The sequence below is a fragment of the Aedes albopictus genome, chromosome 2, assembly GCF_035046485.1.
Source record: "Aedes albopictus strain Foshan chromosome 2, AalbF5, whole genome shotgun sequence".
Lineage (NCBI taxonomy): Eukaryota > Metazoa > Arthropoda > Insecta > Diptera > Culicidae > Aedes > Aedes albopictus.
The window spans coordinates 487,198,281-487,213,016 of record NC_085137.1 but is presented as its reverse complement, the minus strand read 5'-3'; the positions used below and the strand labels follow the sequence as shown (position 1 = coordinate 487,213,016).

Genomic DNA, 14,736 nt, shown 5'->3' with positions numbered 1-14,736 from the left:
TTTAGGTTAAACGGTTAGTTTCATCTTATTTGTAACTGGAACAGGTTAAAGTTGTGTCGGATTGTTAGGTAAGTTGGTGTTTAACTTTTTTTTTTTCCTTCGAAGCTTAAGTGTACAGTGCTTCAAATAAAGTTAAATGCAGTAATGTCAGATTTGTGTCAAATGAAAAAAAAATGGTTTTGAAATCTTATAGAATACCAAGAATAATCAATTGTACAATTGTAATTGCCATCCGAAGTATTAGTATATATACTAGTCAACATAAACAGCGATCATGGTCATAAGGAATATGTAATGAGGGGTGTGTGTAAGATATTATGGTAAACAGATTTCCATGACAACAACATGTTATAGAATATGTATAATATTTCACATGTCGAGAATGTAAAGTAACTGTATGTATGTTATATGTATGTATGTGTGTATGAATTATATTTTGAGTCAAATTATGAAATATGTGGCGAGGAAATGAGTAAGACTTGAGTATCATGATCTTGATTAATATTTGCTTTGATGTTTGTCATGAGCTGAGATTCAATGGTTCAATACAGGTTATACTTGAAATTTGATTTGAACTTTGTTTAGTTTAGAGGTATTTAAAATTTTATGGAGTAGAATTTTGGTAAGGGCAAAAGCAGCCTACCATTGCTAAATTGTAGGTTATAAAATCCATGCAAAAATATAGCTTTATTAGTCTATCTATTTTAATAAAACGGGTCAATGGATTTATATAATTCTTTCACTGTAACATTAGTTCAGGACTCCGACGTGTAAGCGTAAAAAAAAAATTAGAAGAAAAGACCAAGAAAGTTAGAAAAATTAAAATCTGAAATTACAAAGTTTGAGGCATTCCCATATGGAACTTCTAAAAGTAGGCAAGACGATGTTTGCCAGGACAGTAAATCGGATAATTGTTAAATGGTTATAACATTTTTCTACGTAAAAAAAAGTGCAAATTTACACTGTTATGGTAAAAAAAAAAGAAATTTAATATTTCTTCTTTAGACAAAATACCTTTGAGTATGTGAAAGTTTATTTCCGGTAGTAGTAAAAAAAAAACTTTCGAAGTAATCCACCTGTCTATATCAAAATATGGCTTGATTTATTTTTTTAATTTAATTTAAAGGAGATGTTAATAAGTAATTTAGTAAATCATATTTTAAGCTCTGTGTGTACGCTAGAATCGACCAATTAAAATATTCATAATTGTTTGCATGAGAAGTACTATCTCTTTAAGAAATTGATTTAAAATAAATTGATTAAATATACAGAATTAGGAAAATATAAACATATTACTAGATAGGTTTCGGGGAATATATTTTTTTTTGCTTAGAGAGACTACCCAGAATTCGTCTCTATTGGATGTTTCTTATTAAAGAAAATTTAATATAGGATGGTACATGATTAGAAACGATATAACTGAAATGGTATATGGTTGCCGACCTCTGGTTAGTCCGGAATAGAATGATCAATTGACACAGAAGGGTTTTAGGTAATAACTTTTAATTGTGCCCAAAGGACACTGAAGTTAAGTTGAGAAAAGTGGAAGTACGAGAATTGTTTTTTTAATTACTGTAGAATACCTTGAAGATAACTAAAAATAATTGACAAGCAGTAGAATGTATCCAAATGATTATTAGAACTTATTTTGAATTAATTATTTGAGGTTTGATGTAGAATGTTATAAGAGTAGGTGAATAAAATTTGAAGAAATTATTAATCAGCAAACGAAGCCCACAACCAATTATATTATTTCAAGCATTCATATTGTGTATTTAATTTGAAAATATATTTCAAGGAAGTTTCTTGAGATGACCTGAAACCACCACACATTACATTTCAAAGGAAGTTTCCGTATGTTTCTCACAAATTAATGTGGTATCACTCAAGACGACTTTCGAGAACAATTCCATGTGTTTCGTCCACAGACATTTTTAACTGTCTGAACAAAGTTTGATCCTTGACCCCATGAGCGAAAACATTTCTCATTTGTTTCCTTTGAAAATGAACCGAAGCACCCCACGACAAGCTTTTCTAATCAGCTGGTAGCATAAAATAAACATATAAAAACTGTTAAAAAGTATCAAAATAGACCACACCTACCGTAAGTGAAAGGCTTTCATATGTATTACAGCAGTCGTATTTAGTGATCAAATCCTCGCATTAGAATTTGGTAGGGTTATAGGTTGGAAATATCATTATATTGATTTTCATAATTTTGTCATCTGGATTCTTGGCTGCTTTAAGAACTATCAAAGTTGTTTAATTATTGTCAATTGTCGAACAAAACTCTGTATTTTACTTTAAATAAAAATAAAAACAAAACTAGATTAGAGAAGGAGGCGATTGTAGTGATACGGAAGAGGTGTTAAAAATATTTGAATCAAAGACACTTAATTTGCAAACTCTTATTTATTTGAGTGTACCGTAACAGCTGCACATCCCTACCGAGCACGAGCTTTGGGCTTCGACGGAGTGCATACTACGCACACTATCAAGGCGTAATCGAAAAGCTCATCCGCGCTGCGATGACTGCTCGATCTCAATGTGGAAAGAACAAAGAAGGCGAGGATGAACGGGAAGAAGAGGAATGACGATGAAGACGCGAAGGTGACTGGCACTGCGGACGAGTCAGTTTATGAACGAATTTTGGAGCGAATGGACTGAAGTGGAAGAATCCGACGGAGTTATTTTAAAAGAGTGTGTTAGTTAGAAAAAAAAAATGCATTGGTGAATAAAATTATATGAATGTAAGAACATTGTGAAAAGTGAGTGTTTTTCTCTGTTGGAAATAAATAAAAAAAGAAGTGTCTGGGAGAGGGAAAGTTTTTGGGATTCTGTTCAGCAGTGTGGATGGGAAATGATGTAGCAGATATGGTAAGTTTTGTAAAATTTTCAATTTGTAGTGATTATATCAAGGCTGAATATAATACGAACGTTGTTCCGCTGTGAACCTATAGTGCTGAGTCTTCATGGCCGCTAAAAAAATGTGAGAACACTACAGTAATAAAGTTTTGATAAGCCCAGAATAGAATACAAATCTATTCATTCAAATTGGACTGAAATATTACTGAAGTAACATTTTGTAGGTACAAACAGTTTCAAAAACCGTAAATTCTTTTTTTTATTTCTTATAACAAATATTGTATTTTTGAATTACATTGAAAGTCAAACAAATGTCGCTAAAGGATGGTTAAAGCATTTTTAATATGAGTTGCGTTTCAATAACGTTATGTTCTAAAAAGTATTTATTTATTTTTCTTTTTACGTTGTAGCTAAACGTTCTGTGTTGAACTGCCTTTAACATTTTTTGTGTTAAATTTGTGCACGTAGATCGTTTACAATTGCAAGCTAGCATCCTTTTTTTTTATTAGGCAACGGAAATTGATAAATTCTAAAAAGTTGTTTTTAATTGAAAAATATGATATTACGAGAATTTGAGGAAGATAAATAATGTAGGAGTGTTAAAACATTGGATAACAATTTTCAAGTAATATTTATTATTACAAGTTTATCATGTACAAGTGGATTTCTGAAAACTTTTAAAATTGTTAAATTGTATATAGAAAGTTAAAAATAAAGATAAATAAAAATAAATTTGTTCATCACGGAAATCACGAAAACATTGATTATGTTTATTTTTGATATCCTTTATTGTTTTCATTGACGCTCTCATGCGCTCTTACTAATACCATCATAAGCTGTCAACAAATTGCACCGAAACTGTTCGTTTTTCCGGTGTCAATTGCTACACCGGTGCAGTGCACCGTCGGGAATAAACGAATTCGACATAAGTTTGGCAACGTCGAATTTGAGCTACGGTGTGCTTTACCCGACGTCTCCACTAGACAGAAATGTCCTGCCATTTTGCTGGGCAGATGTGTCATGACAGAAATGTTCTCTCGCTGTTTGCATGGAAAGCAGCGGTGTTGATCATTTCTGTTACGTCTTCTCTTTCTGGCAGCAAAATGGCAAGACATTTCTGTCTAGTGGAGACGTGGGGTTAGCAAAAGAGCCACGCAGAAAAAGAGAGAGCGAAGCGGTAGCCGCCCAGTCACTCTTTCGGCATGCGTGCATGCCTTTGCGTGGAAATGAATGGGTGAAATTTTCATTCAGTACTAGTTGCGCGTCGCGTACGGTTTCATTTTCCTGCAACATTCGAGGAAAAATACAATTCCAGCAATTTGTTTGCCAGGCGGTCAATTGAGGAAAAGCTTATACCGTCTTCTCGAACACTTTAAGCAGAATAATCTCTGCGATTGAGTGTACTTCAGATTTGTACCTTTAAATCCGCTTTCTAATGCTTGAACAGACACGTGTATTCCGATTACAGTAATAGCTCAATCACACGGATCAATTCCATTTGAATGGCATGGAGAACTGACTGACTAATAATTGTTAAGAGTGATCCATCACGGTGTGTCTAAAACCGTTATTAACAAAATTAAATACCCATCTAAGCGGTACCCACCATTCGAAAGATATAGCATCCAGGTATCACCTCTGAAATTTTGGAAATGTTTCATCGAGGGAATTAATAGTTTGAGCCATTTGATATTTTAGGGCGATTTTCAATGAAATTTTTTTTTGAACTATTAATATTCAATCGTGGTTGTATCACGATCGTAGCCAACAACCTGTCCCTCATAAATTTGAAATTCAACATTCGAAACGTATGGTATTCGAGTATTCTTACTGAATATTTGAGAACATTTTATCTACGAAATCAAAAGTTATCGTGAATTGAATTTATAATCCAAATCCATAGGTTTTTGCAGTATTTATGGCATTTAAACAGTTACTTTTTTCTATAAATAACCAAAACCAATTCAAATGCCCGCTGTTGTAGTCAATCACAGCATTCAACAGCTGGTTGAAATAGGATTTAGATGTCTGGAGCGTACGATATCTCTCCCATGTTTCTGAAAAATTCCTGGGAACGCTCTCAGTAGCTTGCTTTCCGAACACACCAAGATATTTTCCAGTATATATCATCTCAGACCAGCAACTGGAACTGCAAAATATGAATCTTTGAGAAATTCGGCAAATTAAGGGTCTCCCATATTGTTCCAAACCTAGCCTTCAACGTTGTATAGTCTGGATCCAATTTATCTATGAAACACGCTCTGTAGATGTCTTTGTAGACTTTTGATGCCAGAAATATAATTATTATTAAATCATCGTAGTTAATTAAACGCTTACATTTAAAAGATCGTGTAGCTTAGGACCTCCTTGAAGAACCATCAAAGCGTCCCTTTAATTATGACATGCTTTTCCTGTGAAGTCATACGTTCGTTGCTGATGTCTCACAACAGCCATGATGGACCACAACTATACCTTTTCAGGACTTGCTTTTTGGCGCCTTTGTACAATGCGTTCCAAGAGCTATGTGCAAAGCAGGTTGGGGATCGGCAGTGAATATCAACTCCTGATCCATACCGTTAACTAGAGCTCATTTATATAACGAACATGGAGTTTCGCATACAAACTTAGATGTTTTCGCGTGCAAGAATGATGACAACGATACTTCACCATGCCGTGAGGCTAATAAAAATCGCCCAACAATTTGCTTTAATTGCTGACTCGCTTCTACTCATTACAAAAAATGTTGCTTTCCCTTCTCAATTTCTGGTCCGAAACTTGGGGGAGATATTGTACGTCCAAGACATCGAAATCCTATTTCATTGAACTATTGAATGCTGTGATTGACTACAATAGCGGGCATTTAAACTTATTCTGGTTATCTGTAGTAAATGGTAACCGTTTATTTGCCATAAATACTGTAAAAACCTATGGATTTGGATTATAAATTCAATTCGCGATAACTTTTGATTTCTCTCTCTGTTCTCAAATTTTCAGTAAGAATATTCGAATACCATACGTTTCTAATGTTGAATTCCAAATTTATGAGGGACAGGTCGATGGCCACGATCGTGATACAACCACGATTGAATATTAATAGTTCAAAGAGAATTTCATTGAAAATCGCCCTAAAATTTCAAATGGCTCAAACTATCAATTCCCTCGATGAAACATTTCCAAAATTTCAGAGATGATACCTGGACACTTTATCTTTCGAATGGTGGGTACCGCTTAGATGGGTATTTTATTTTGTTAATAACGGTTTTAGACACACCGTGCCATAATTGTGCAATGGTTGTTCCACTTCTTCCTCAGGGTCAGTTATTCACTGCTGAGTTGATTCTTAGAAGTTCAAAAGCTTTTCCGAAAAAAAAATCTCTAAACAATTGGTGGCAATGTCTACACTCTCGCTTCCTCAATTTAAATAATGCCCAGCTGATCAAAAAGCAGATATTTTTTTTTTTTTTGAAAAAAGTTTCAGAGATTCTCAGTAAGCACCCTGAGAATAAATTGGAAGATATCTTCTCAGAAACGTATCTGTTTATTCATCTGATTATGACACTTGACTTCCGTCGACAACCAATGTCGTTAAAAGGGGTTTTTCCATCTTGGTTAGAAGAATAAGGACCTATTTTCGGTTACAAAAGGCTGAAGAGGCTTATACTGATGGCGGTAGAACACCCCCTGTTTCATCAATTGAAACAATAAAGCAGTTTTATCGACGAAATCGTCGATAGATTCGCTCGTCGAGCGGAGTGCAGGTTCCTGGTGTTTTCTCACTACAGTCCATTGAGAAAACACTTCAAGTGCACAGTCAGCTCTACAGGTCACGAGACGCCCCTGGCGATAGTGAAATCGAGATGAGTTCTACGCCTTTATGGGACACAGAGTGTCCATAAGTGGCTCAGTAGCTAGAAGAAAAGAAGCACCCGTCAAGCGAATTGGAAGTTGTCGATGCGATTTCCACCGGAGCATGTGGTTTTTTTTCGGAATTTAAATCTGTTAGGTTCCTGAGTGCAAACTTTTTTAAGGGTGATAGAGGACCATAAATGGTGAAAAAATTGTTCTACGCATATTTATGGTCAAATCTTAACCGATACGTAGTTATCTTTGAAACATGCGTAATAAATTAAAATTCTTTTTTTGGCGAAGTTGAGGCCCCTATTCCTTTCTACAGTTCGTTCTTTGATATCAAACTTCTATCTCTTATCGTTTTCTTGCAATTTCGATTTAAACATCGCATTTCAGATCATAAATTTGCAACTGTCATGGTAAGCACTTTTTTGCGCACTGTGCCGCACATTTAAGGACAAGGTATTTGGAGTACATTGCTCAAAATTTCTAGAGCACCGTTTTTTAGAACCGTTGAACGGATTTGGATTAAAATGCATCACGCTGTTGACAACCACTGAACAATTAGCTTGATACATTTTCATCCAAATCCGTTCAACGGTTCTAAAAAACGGTGCTCTAGAAATTTTGAGCAATGTACTCCAAATACCTTGTCCTTAAATCAAAATTGCAAGAAAACGATAAGAGCTAGAAGTTTTATGTCAAAGAACGAATTGTACAGTGGAACAGGGGCCACAACTTTGCGAAAGAAAGAATTCTAATTTATTACGCATGTTTCAAAGATAATTGACAAAAGCAAATTAAAACACACTATTTTTAGCTATTTTGCTCTAGAAAACTTAGTTATTTAACTAAAACAATCAATTCAAAGATGCCATTTGATAGAAAATTCAATAATCTTTCGAATAAGGGTAAACAAACTGCGATAAGTTTGACCATTTTCAAGTTATAGCCAGTTAAGGGAGTAAGAGTCAAAAACATAGGAAGTTCAATAACTACGGAACGGTTGAGATTTGACCATATGCGTAGAACAATTTTTTTCACCATTTATGGTCCTCTATCACCCTTTAAAAAGTTTGCACTCATTAACCTAACACCCTGTATATGAATGTTCCCACACTGTAGAAATTTTGAGGGAAAACGAAATATGAAAATAACGAAAATATATACACTTCACCCCTACAAAGCAGTGCTTTTAGGCTGAAAAAAATAAATGTCCTATGCAAACCTCCTAATGATTGTCATGTAGACCAATTTTTGAACAACTCCGACCCCTAAATGCGTAGACTTTGGTCCATACAAAATTTAGGAGGTTTGTGTGGACAGTGGACATTAACCAAACCCTTCTTTCGCTTCCCTGAAAAAAAAAATCTATAATTAATGAACGGCCACTTTTTCAATTTCAACGTATTCAATTGAAACGATGTTAAAGCTGACGGTGTCACAAGCCCACACACAACACAAACAGTGAAAATCAAACCAATCGATGGGGCGTTACCTTGATGTCTGTACCATGGCTTCATGTTGTGGTTTGATGAAGCAATCAAGATGCGTATCATCTCTCCCGTCCTAGGAAAGGAATCCACGTGGAAGCCTACCAAGCTCATGTGCTACGAAGGGAAAACGTGACAAAGCTCTCCTGTAGTCGGATGAAATTGGGTATGGGAGATGTAGCGGCAAGCAAGTTATTTGTTTGCTCTGTCATCTTGTTCGATACTGATGGCTGCCACCACCTCAACAATGTAATTTAGCCAGGATGGCCACCGGAGTAGGGCTGTTGATTGATTGCGAACCAACCGCAACTATTGAATTACCTGTGATGTATAATTTAGGGTTTCACCAGCTAATCTCATTACAGACTCTGTAATTAAATGCAAGTATGCCAGTGTGTGTCCGTATTGTTCAATGAATCCCCCTTTCCTCTCGTTTGTTACAGATCACCCTGGACAGCTTCACCCTGGGCAAGTTCGTATCGTACACGGAGAACGGTTGCCCCGATGGATACCTGCAGGTGGCGGAAGCTTCCCGGACGCCCGTCGGCGGAATGTGGTGCGGCACGACCTGGGGACCGGCGACGTTCTTCAGTGAAACCCGGTCGCTCGTAATGACCGTTAAATTGCTCAAGTAAGGCTTACTGATATGGCGTTTGTAGGCGTTGCTCATTTAATTGAATGTATTGTTCCGGTGTGGTGACGATTGGTTCGGTATAAGGATCGTTGGCATAATAGAGAATAGAGTGTATCAGTGAACAATTTTCTTTAAAACTGTACAATTGTATAACTACACCATGCCTGAACGAGGGATCCGCAGTATTCTCAGTGTTCATAATATATTATACAAAATCAGAGAATAATCTCGTACTTGTTCCGTAACTTGGAATTATTCTTACGTCAACTCGCAAGATTGCAATTGATTAAAGTAGATCTAAATCATGATTTCTAAAACATTTCAATCATAGGTCGGACGAACATGAACATGTTTCAATCCTTATGCCAGTATCTTTATGTCAACTGACATGTCACCATTTCACATTCACATTAAAACCATTCTTACCATCCCTATCCCCTCCATAACTTCAACAGACTCTCCCGCGACCAAAGTGGCTACAATTTCGACTTTCGGATAAAGTACAAAATGCTCTCGCGTGACAGTGCCGTCGTCCGGTACGGAGGCATCAAGAACGAACCCATCGCACCGTGGACCAACGTCAGCTACATTCCCAATTATCCGATAATTGACGATTTCACCAACTCGACAGCCCACTCGGAGAAGCAGTTCAGTGGCCAGCAACGCAGCAGCATCAGCAGTGGTTCTATGGAGCTATCCTTCGACAACTCAACCGGAAGGGCCTATTCGGGCTCGTTCGGATCCGGTGGCTTCAGTGGCACCAGTGGTGGCTTCTTTCAGAGCCAAAACCGAGAACGACCGTATTCAATTAGGAACCTTACTTCACTGGCATTCCAGCCTGGTGGAGGTGGTTTTGGTGGTGGTGGTGGCGGTGCCCAAATGGAGAACTACACCGAGCCCAAGTACTATCTAGGTAATGAATCGCTTTATACTGGGGATGCTAATGTCTGTAGCTGGGTGGCTTGCCTGTTTCAGGGTGGTCTCAAGCGCGTGGTAGGGTGGTTCAAAATTTTCAGTAATTTTTCCTAAGGTCGCAAATTATTTGTAATTGCTTTTACTGAGTTATAAGTAACAAAGAACAAAAAACTGAGAAAATATTATTAGTGAGTAACTAAGTTCTAAAAAACATTGTCTTCAAAGGATCGACTGTGTATAATCTTAACTGGTCGATCTAAATTCAAGTTCCCCCTCATGATGCACCATCTCTTTGTGCCGAAACGTTGGGTAACCAATAAGAATAAATACTGCGTATCATCTAGGACATGATTCCCCATGGGGGCCACTGCTCTTCATCTGGAGAGTCGTGGAAGAAAGTTTGAAATTGTAATTTTAGGCTACAATTCCGCATATTTTCTTTTTGATGCTAAATTACACTTTATCTAAGTAGAAAGTCAAATTTTTAGGTGAGGAAACTCATAAACGCGTATCCAAAACAAAACTCTTCAAGTTTATGACAGATCCCAAAAGGAACTACTGAAGGGGGCCCGGTATAAATTTCTGGAGAAAACATAGAAGGATTTCCAGAAAAAATCTCCGAAAAAAATCCTTAGGGAACCGAAGAAGAAATTCCTGGAGGAACTTGGAAAGAATTTCTGGAAGAATCTTGGAACTCATTGAGAAAATCCAGAGAGAAATTTTGGATAAATCCAGGAAAAAAGAGCTCCTGGAGTAATCCAAGATTGGATATTTTAAGAAATCGCGAAAAAATACTCCTGTTAAAATGCTAGAGGGAGCTTCAGAAGTAATTCTGAAAAATATTAGAAGAGTCTCATAAGGATCTCCTTAACCATTTATAAGGCAGTGGCAACTTCGTTGTCACCTACTGTTTTTATTGTTTTCTGTTCCATAACAATTTATTCCGAATTTCTTTTTTGGTTTACGCAAAATTGAGATTACTAACAACGCCTGGCATTTTTTGGTACCTCTCTCTCTCTCTCTTCTTGGCGTAACGTCCTCACTGGGACAAAGCCTGCTTCTCAGCTTAGTGTTCTATGAGCACTTCCACAGTTTTTAACTGAGAGCTTCCTCTGCCAATGACCATTTTGCATGTGTATATCGTGTGGCAGGCACGAAGATACTCTATGCCCAAGGAAGTCAAGGAAATTTCCTTTACGAAAAGATCCTGGACCGACCGGGAATCGAACCCGTCACCCTCAGCATGGTCATGCTGAATACCCGTGCGTTTACCGCCTCGGCTATATGGGAGCCGTTTGTAGTCTCAAAAATGGCTAAATTTGAGGCGTGAATTAAGTAAGCTCAAACTCAAAATAATCAAAATATGGGTTGATATGTCCAAAACTACACAGTGAATATTATGGGTTAAGCCCTAATTCACTCTAAAATGTCTTTTCCGACCTTTTGTAGAAGTTAAGAGAAGAAAAGCATCCTAAACTGGTAGTGGCAAGAATGTTGCCACCAACGCTGGTGGCCTAAGGCTAAAATATAAACGACTCATAAAAAAGTGATCATTATCCATAACAAAATCAGAAATTGCCAATAAAAAAGTAGGGGTGGGAGCAATAATAAACTATAAAATTTCCATAAACAAATCAAAAAGTGCATAAATAATTCAAAACTTCCCATAGATAATTGATTTTTGAGCAATAAAAAATGTCAGAATTTCCACAAATAAATCAACAATTGCAATAAAAAACTATATTTTTTCCAACAAAAAAGTTTAAAGTTTCCATAAATAAATATGATTTTTCCATAAATAATTTTAAAATTCCCAATTGAAAAACATCAAAAAAGCAATTGAAAATTAAGCAATAAATACGAAATAATGAGCAAAGTAAAAGTACCGGTTGAGCCATGCGGCGAAACCGCATAGAGGATTGAGGAACAGAGGCGGCAGAAGGCCGCCGAAGTTTCCGAAAGCCGATGCGCCGTAACTGCGTCGATTCGGTTCTAGGCAATCCACAGATCCAAGAATTTGCCCGGTATAATGCGAACAGAGATGTTATCCTTTTTTAAAGTCCGACGAGCGTTAGCGAGTTCAGACAGCAAGCGATTGTCTGTTAATTTGCACAATAGTTTCAGGTTTTCTATCATAGTTCTAAGATGTAGTATGTTCGAAATTTTTTGTTGGAAAAAATATAGTTTTTTATTGCAATTGTTGATTTATTTGTGGAAATTCTGACATTTTTTATTGCTCGAAAATCAATTATTTATGGGAAGTTTTGATTTATTTATGCGCTTTTTGAATTGTTTATGGAACTTTTATAGTTTATTATTGCTTCCACCCCTATTTATTTATTGGCAATTTTCGAATTATTTATGGGAAATTTTTAATTTATTATGGGACGATTAATTGGCTGCCGTGGCCTAAACATGCAGTGGGATCTATATTGCCACCAGCGTTTTTGGGCTAAACGGGCAGTGGGAACTATATCCCTTTCGTGACGGACCATAAAAGAATGAGTATCTCAAATTTTCTCTTATAAACTTAACGTCCTCTAGAATAAAACTTTCTTTACTTCGGCTATTTCATCCACCTTTGCACTTTTTGGGGTCAAATTAGGACCAGCACAATTGTGCTGGTCCGTCCTCTAGCCGGTCGATGTTCTCCAAGAAAGTGCTGAAAATTGCCTACTTTTAAGCGTTCAATGGTGCAGAAGATTTATTGTAATTATTAAATCACTGCAAAGTGTTAGTTTGTAGAAATGTAGACGTATTATTTTAAATATACGAACACGAGATCAGCTTGACAGGGTATTCACATCATAGAAGTGCATAAGAAGAAGATAATAAGAACAGCAAATCCCTGATCCAATCTAATTCATGATTTCGATAATATGGAGTAATATTAATCACCCAAGTATGCAAAATTCTTTAAAAAAAAAACTCGTACAAGCTAGCTGATATTGTGTTCCTTGAGTTGAAATTATACGTCTAAGTTTTTACAAACTAACACTTTGTAGTGATTTAATATTCACTAATATCAATCTTCTATACCATAAAACGCCTAAGAATAGGCAATCTCCGATGGAACTTGGACCGCCTTGGGGACGGAACAGCACAATTGTGCTGGTCCCACTTTGACCACCCAGAAATCTTGTGCTTTTCAACAAAGCACCACTTTTTCTTTGCCGTTTTGCAGAACTACTCTTTTTCTATCGATTTTTACCTCTGCATACCTGGATTAAACAAATATTTATAAAAATACGACAGATAAAATTTGTTCAACTTTTAGGATGATTGTTTACTTTTTGCTTAACTTGTTGTGGCGTTTTTTATAAACCATTCCAATCAAAGCTGAGGCTTAGAAATACATGTTAGAGTAATAACTCGATCATAAAAATTATTTACATCACATATTTTGAGGAAAAAACAATTGAAAAAGAATGTGTAAAACCAATGCCGAAAAACAGCACGATTGTGCTGGTTCGTCCCGAAAGGGATATTGCCACCCAGATTTTTGAGAGTTTCTTTCTTGTATAGTTTTGTCATCCTTATAAAGGGTTAAGGTATCCCAGAAGGAACTCATGGAGGATTCCTGGGAGAAATATATGGAGAAACCGGAGAAGAAATTCCTGGCCGAATTAGGATTCGGAAGAGCTTTTGGAGGAATCTCAGAAGCTATTGCTGAAGGAATTCCTGGAGAAATTCTGGGAGGAGCTCTCCTGGAGTCCCACCAGTAAGTCATAAATTAGCACGCCTCTCAACGGATGCGAACTCACACCTTAAAACCAATTGCTCTAAGTATTATTGGAATAATCACAAAAGTCTCACTAGAATTTTTCTGGGATCAACCCAAAATAACTCCCGACTTCCACAAGACTTTGTGTCAGACACACCATTTGAAATTCTCAAGATTTCTTTAAGAACTTCACAATTTCCTTAGAAACTGCTACCGAAATACCAACAAATTCGTCATGTTGCTCCTTATAAAATCCCGTGATCATACACCGTCTGAAAAACAAGTTGAACAGCCTCGCTGCAAAATCCCTGTTGCGTCAACTATATGGCGGCTGTGACGTGTAGGATCCTATAATATATAAGTTATAGGTCTATGACTTATAATATGACATTGGTCTTGAATAAATTATTATTGTATTACAAACAAACAACTAGTTAAGTCGCATCCTTACACATACCCGAAAATCAATTCCAAAAAAACTATACGCTCTCTTTTCAATGATAACTCCTGTCCTCCGCAAATTTATGCAGACAATAATCTAACAACTGAACAGTAATTTTCCAGATGCAATCGTACCATAAATATATATATATATATATATATATATATATATATATATATATATATATATATATATATATATATATATAATAAAAAATATATAATTGCATAATTAAATAAACAACTATTCTCAACAGTTTTCACATATTTTAAGAATTGCTTTTGTTGGTAATTACAGATACGAGAAAGCTATTTAAATAAATAAATGAAGAAAACGTATTCCTAATTATTATGTCTAAAATTTATTTTATATTATTAAATATTCTGCTTTTTATACTTGTTAAAAAAAAACAAAATAAGGGAACTTTCGTAGGAAATTTGCTCCCATACCATTAGCATATATGGTCCCACTTTCATCCTACTCAAAACAAAGGAATGGAGCGTTGTTTTGTTTCTTATTTTAGTGTTTTTTTTTTAGAAGTGAGCCCGAATGATAATTTACAACGGAAAAAATTGTGCTATATCTATGGTAAAAAAATACAATACCAATTCTAACAAGAATAAGATTTAATCGTATTTACAACCTGTTTAAATAAAAATACATTCTTTTATTTTGAACTGCTCCAAAACGAATGCTGTTCCAGTACATTTTTCTGGTCAAGCTTCAGGTATTCTTTCCAGTTTTTTCTTTGCGATTTTTTTTCCCACAAACTTCTTCTAGGTTCCTTCGAAGAGTTTCTACTTTTCTGAATCTA

The 14,736-nt window shown here is 36.0% G+C and overlaps 1 protein-coding gene across 2 annotated transcripts in view; it reads left to right on the top strand.

Moving 5' to 3' along the window:
* The window catches only part of LOC109623124 (uncharacterized), a 582,257-nt gene that overhangs the window by 451,675 nt on the left and 115,846 nt on the right, over nucleotides 1–14,736 (top strand). For both annotated transcript variants that reach the window (XM_029870626.2, XM_029870625.2), the window contains exons 5-6: nucleotides 8,651–8,838; nucleotides 9,297–9,754. In XM_029870626.2, coding sequence (XP_029726486.2) covers nucleotides 8,651–8,838; nucleotides 9,297–9,754 — 646 coding nt within the window. The remainder of the gene's footprint in view (nucleotides 1–8,650; nucleotides 8,839–9,296; nucleotides 9,755–14,736) is intronic.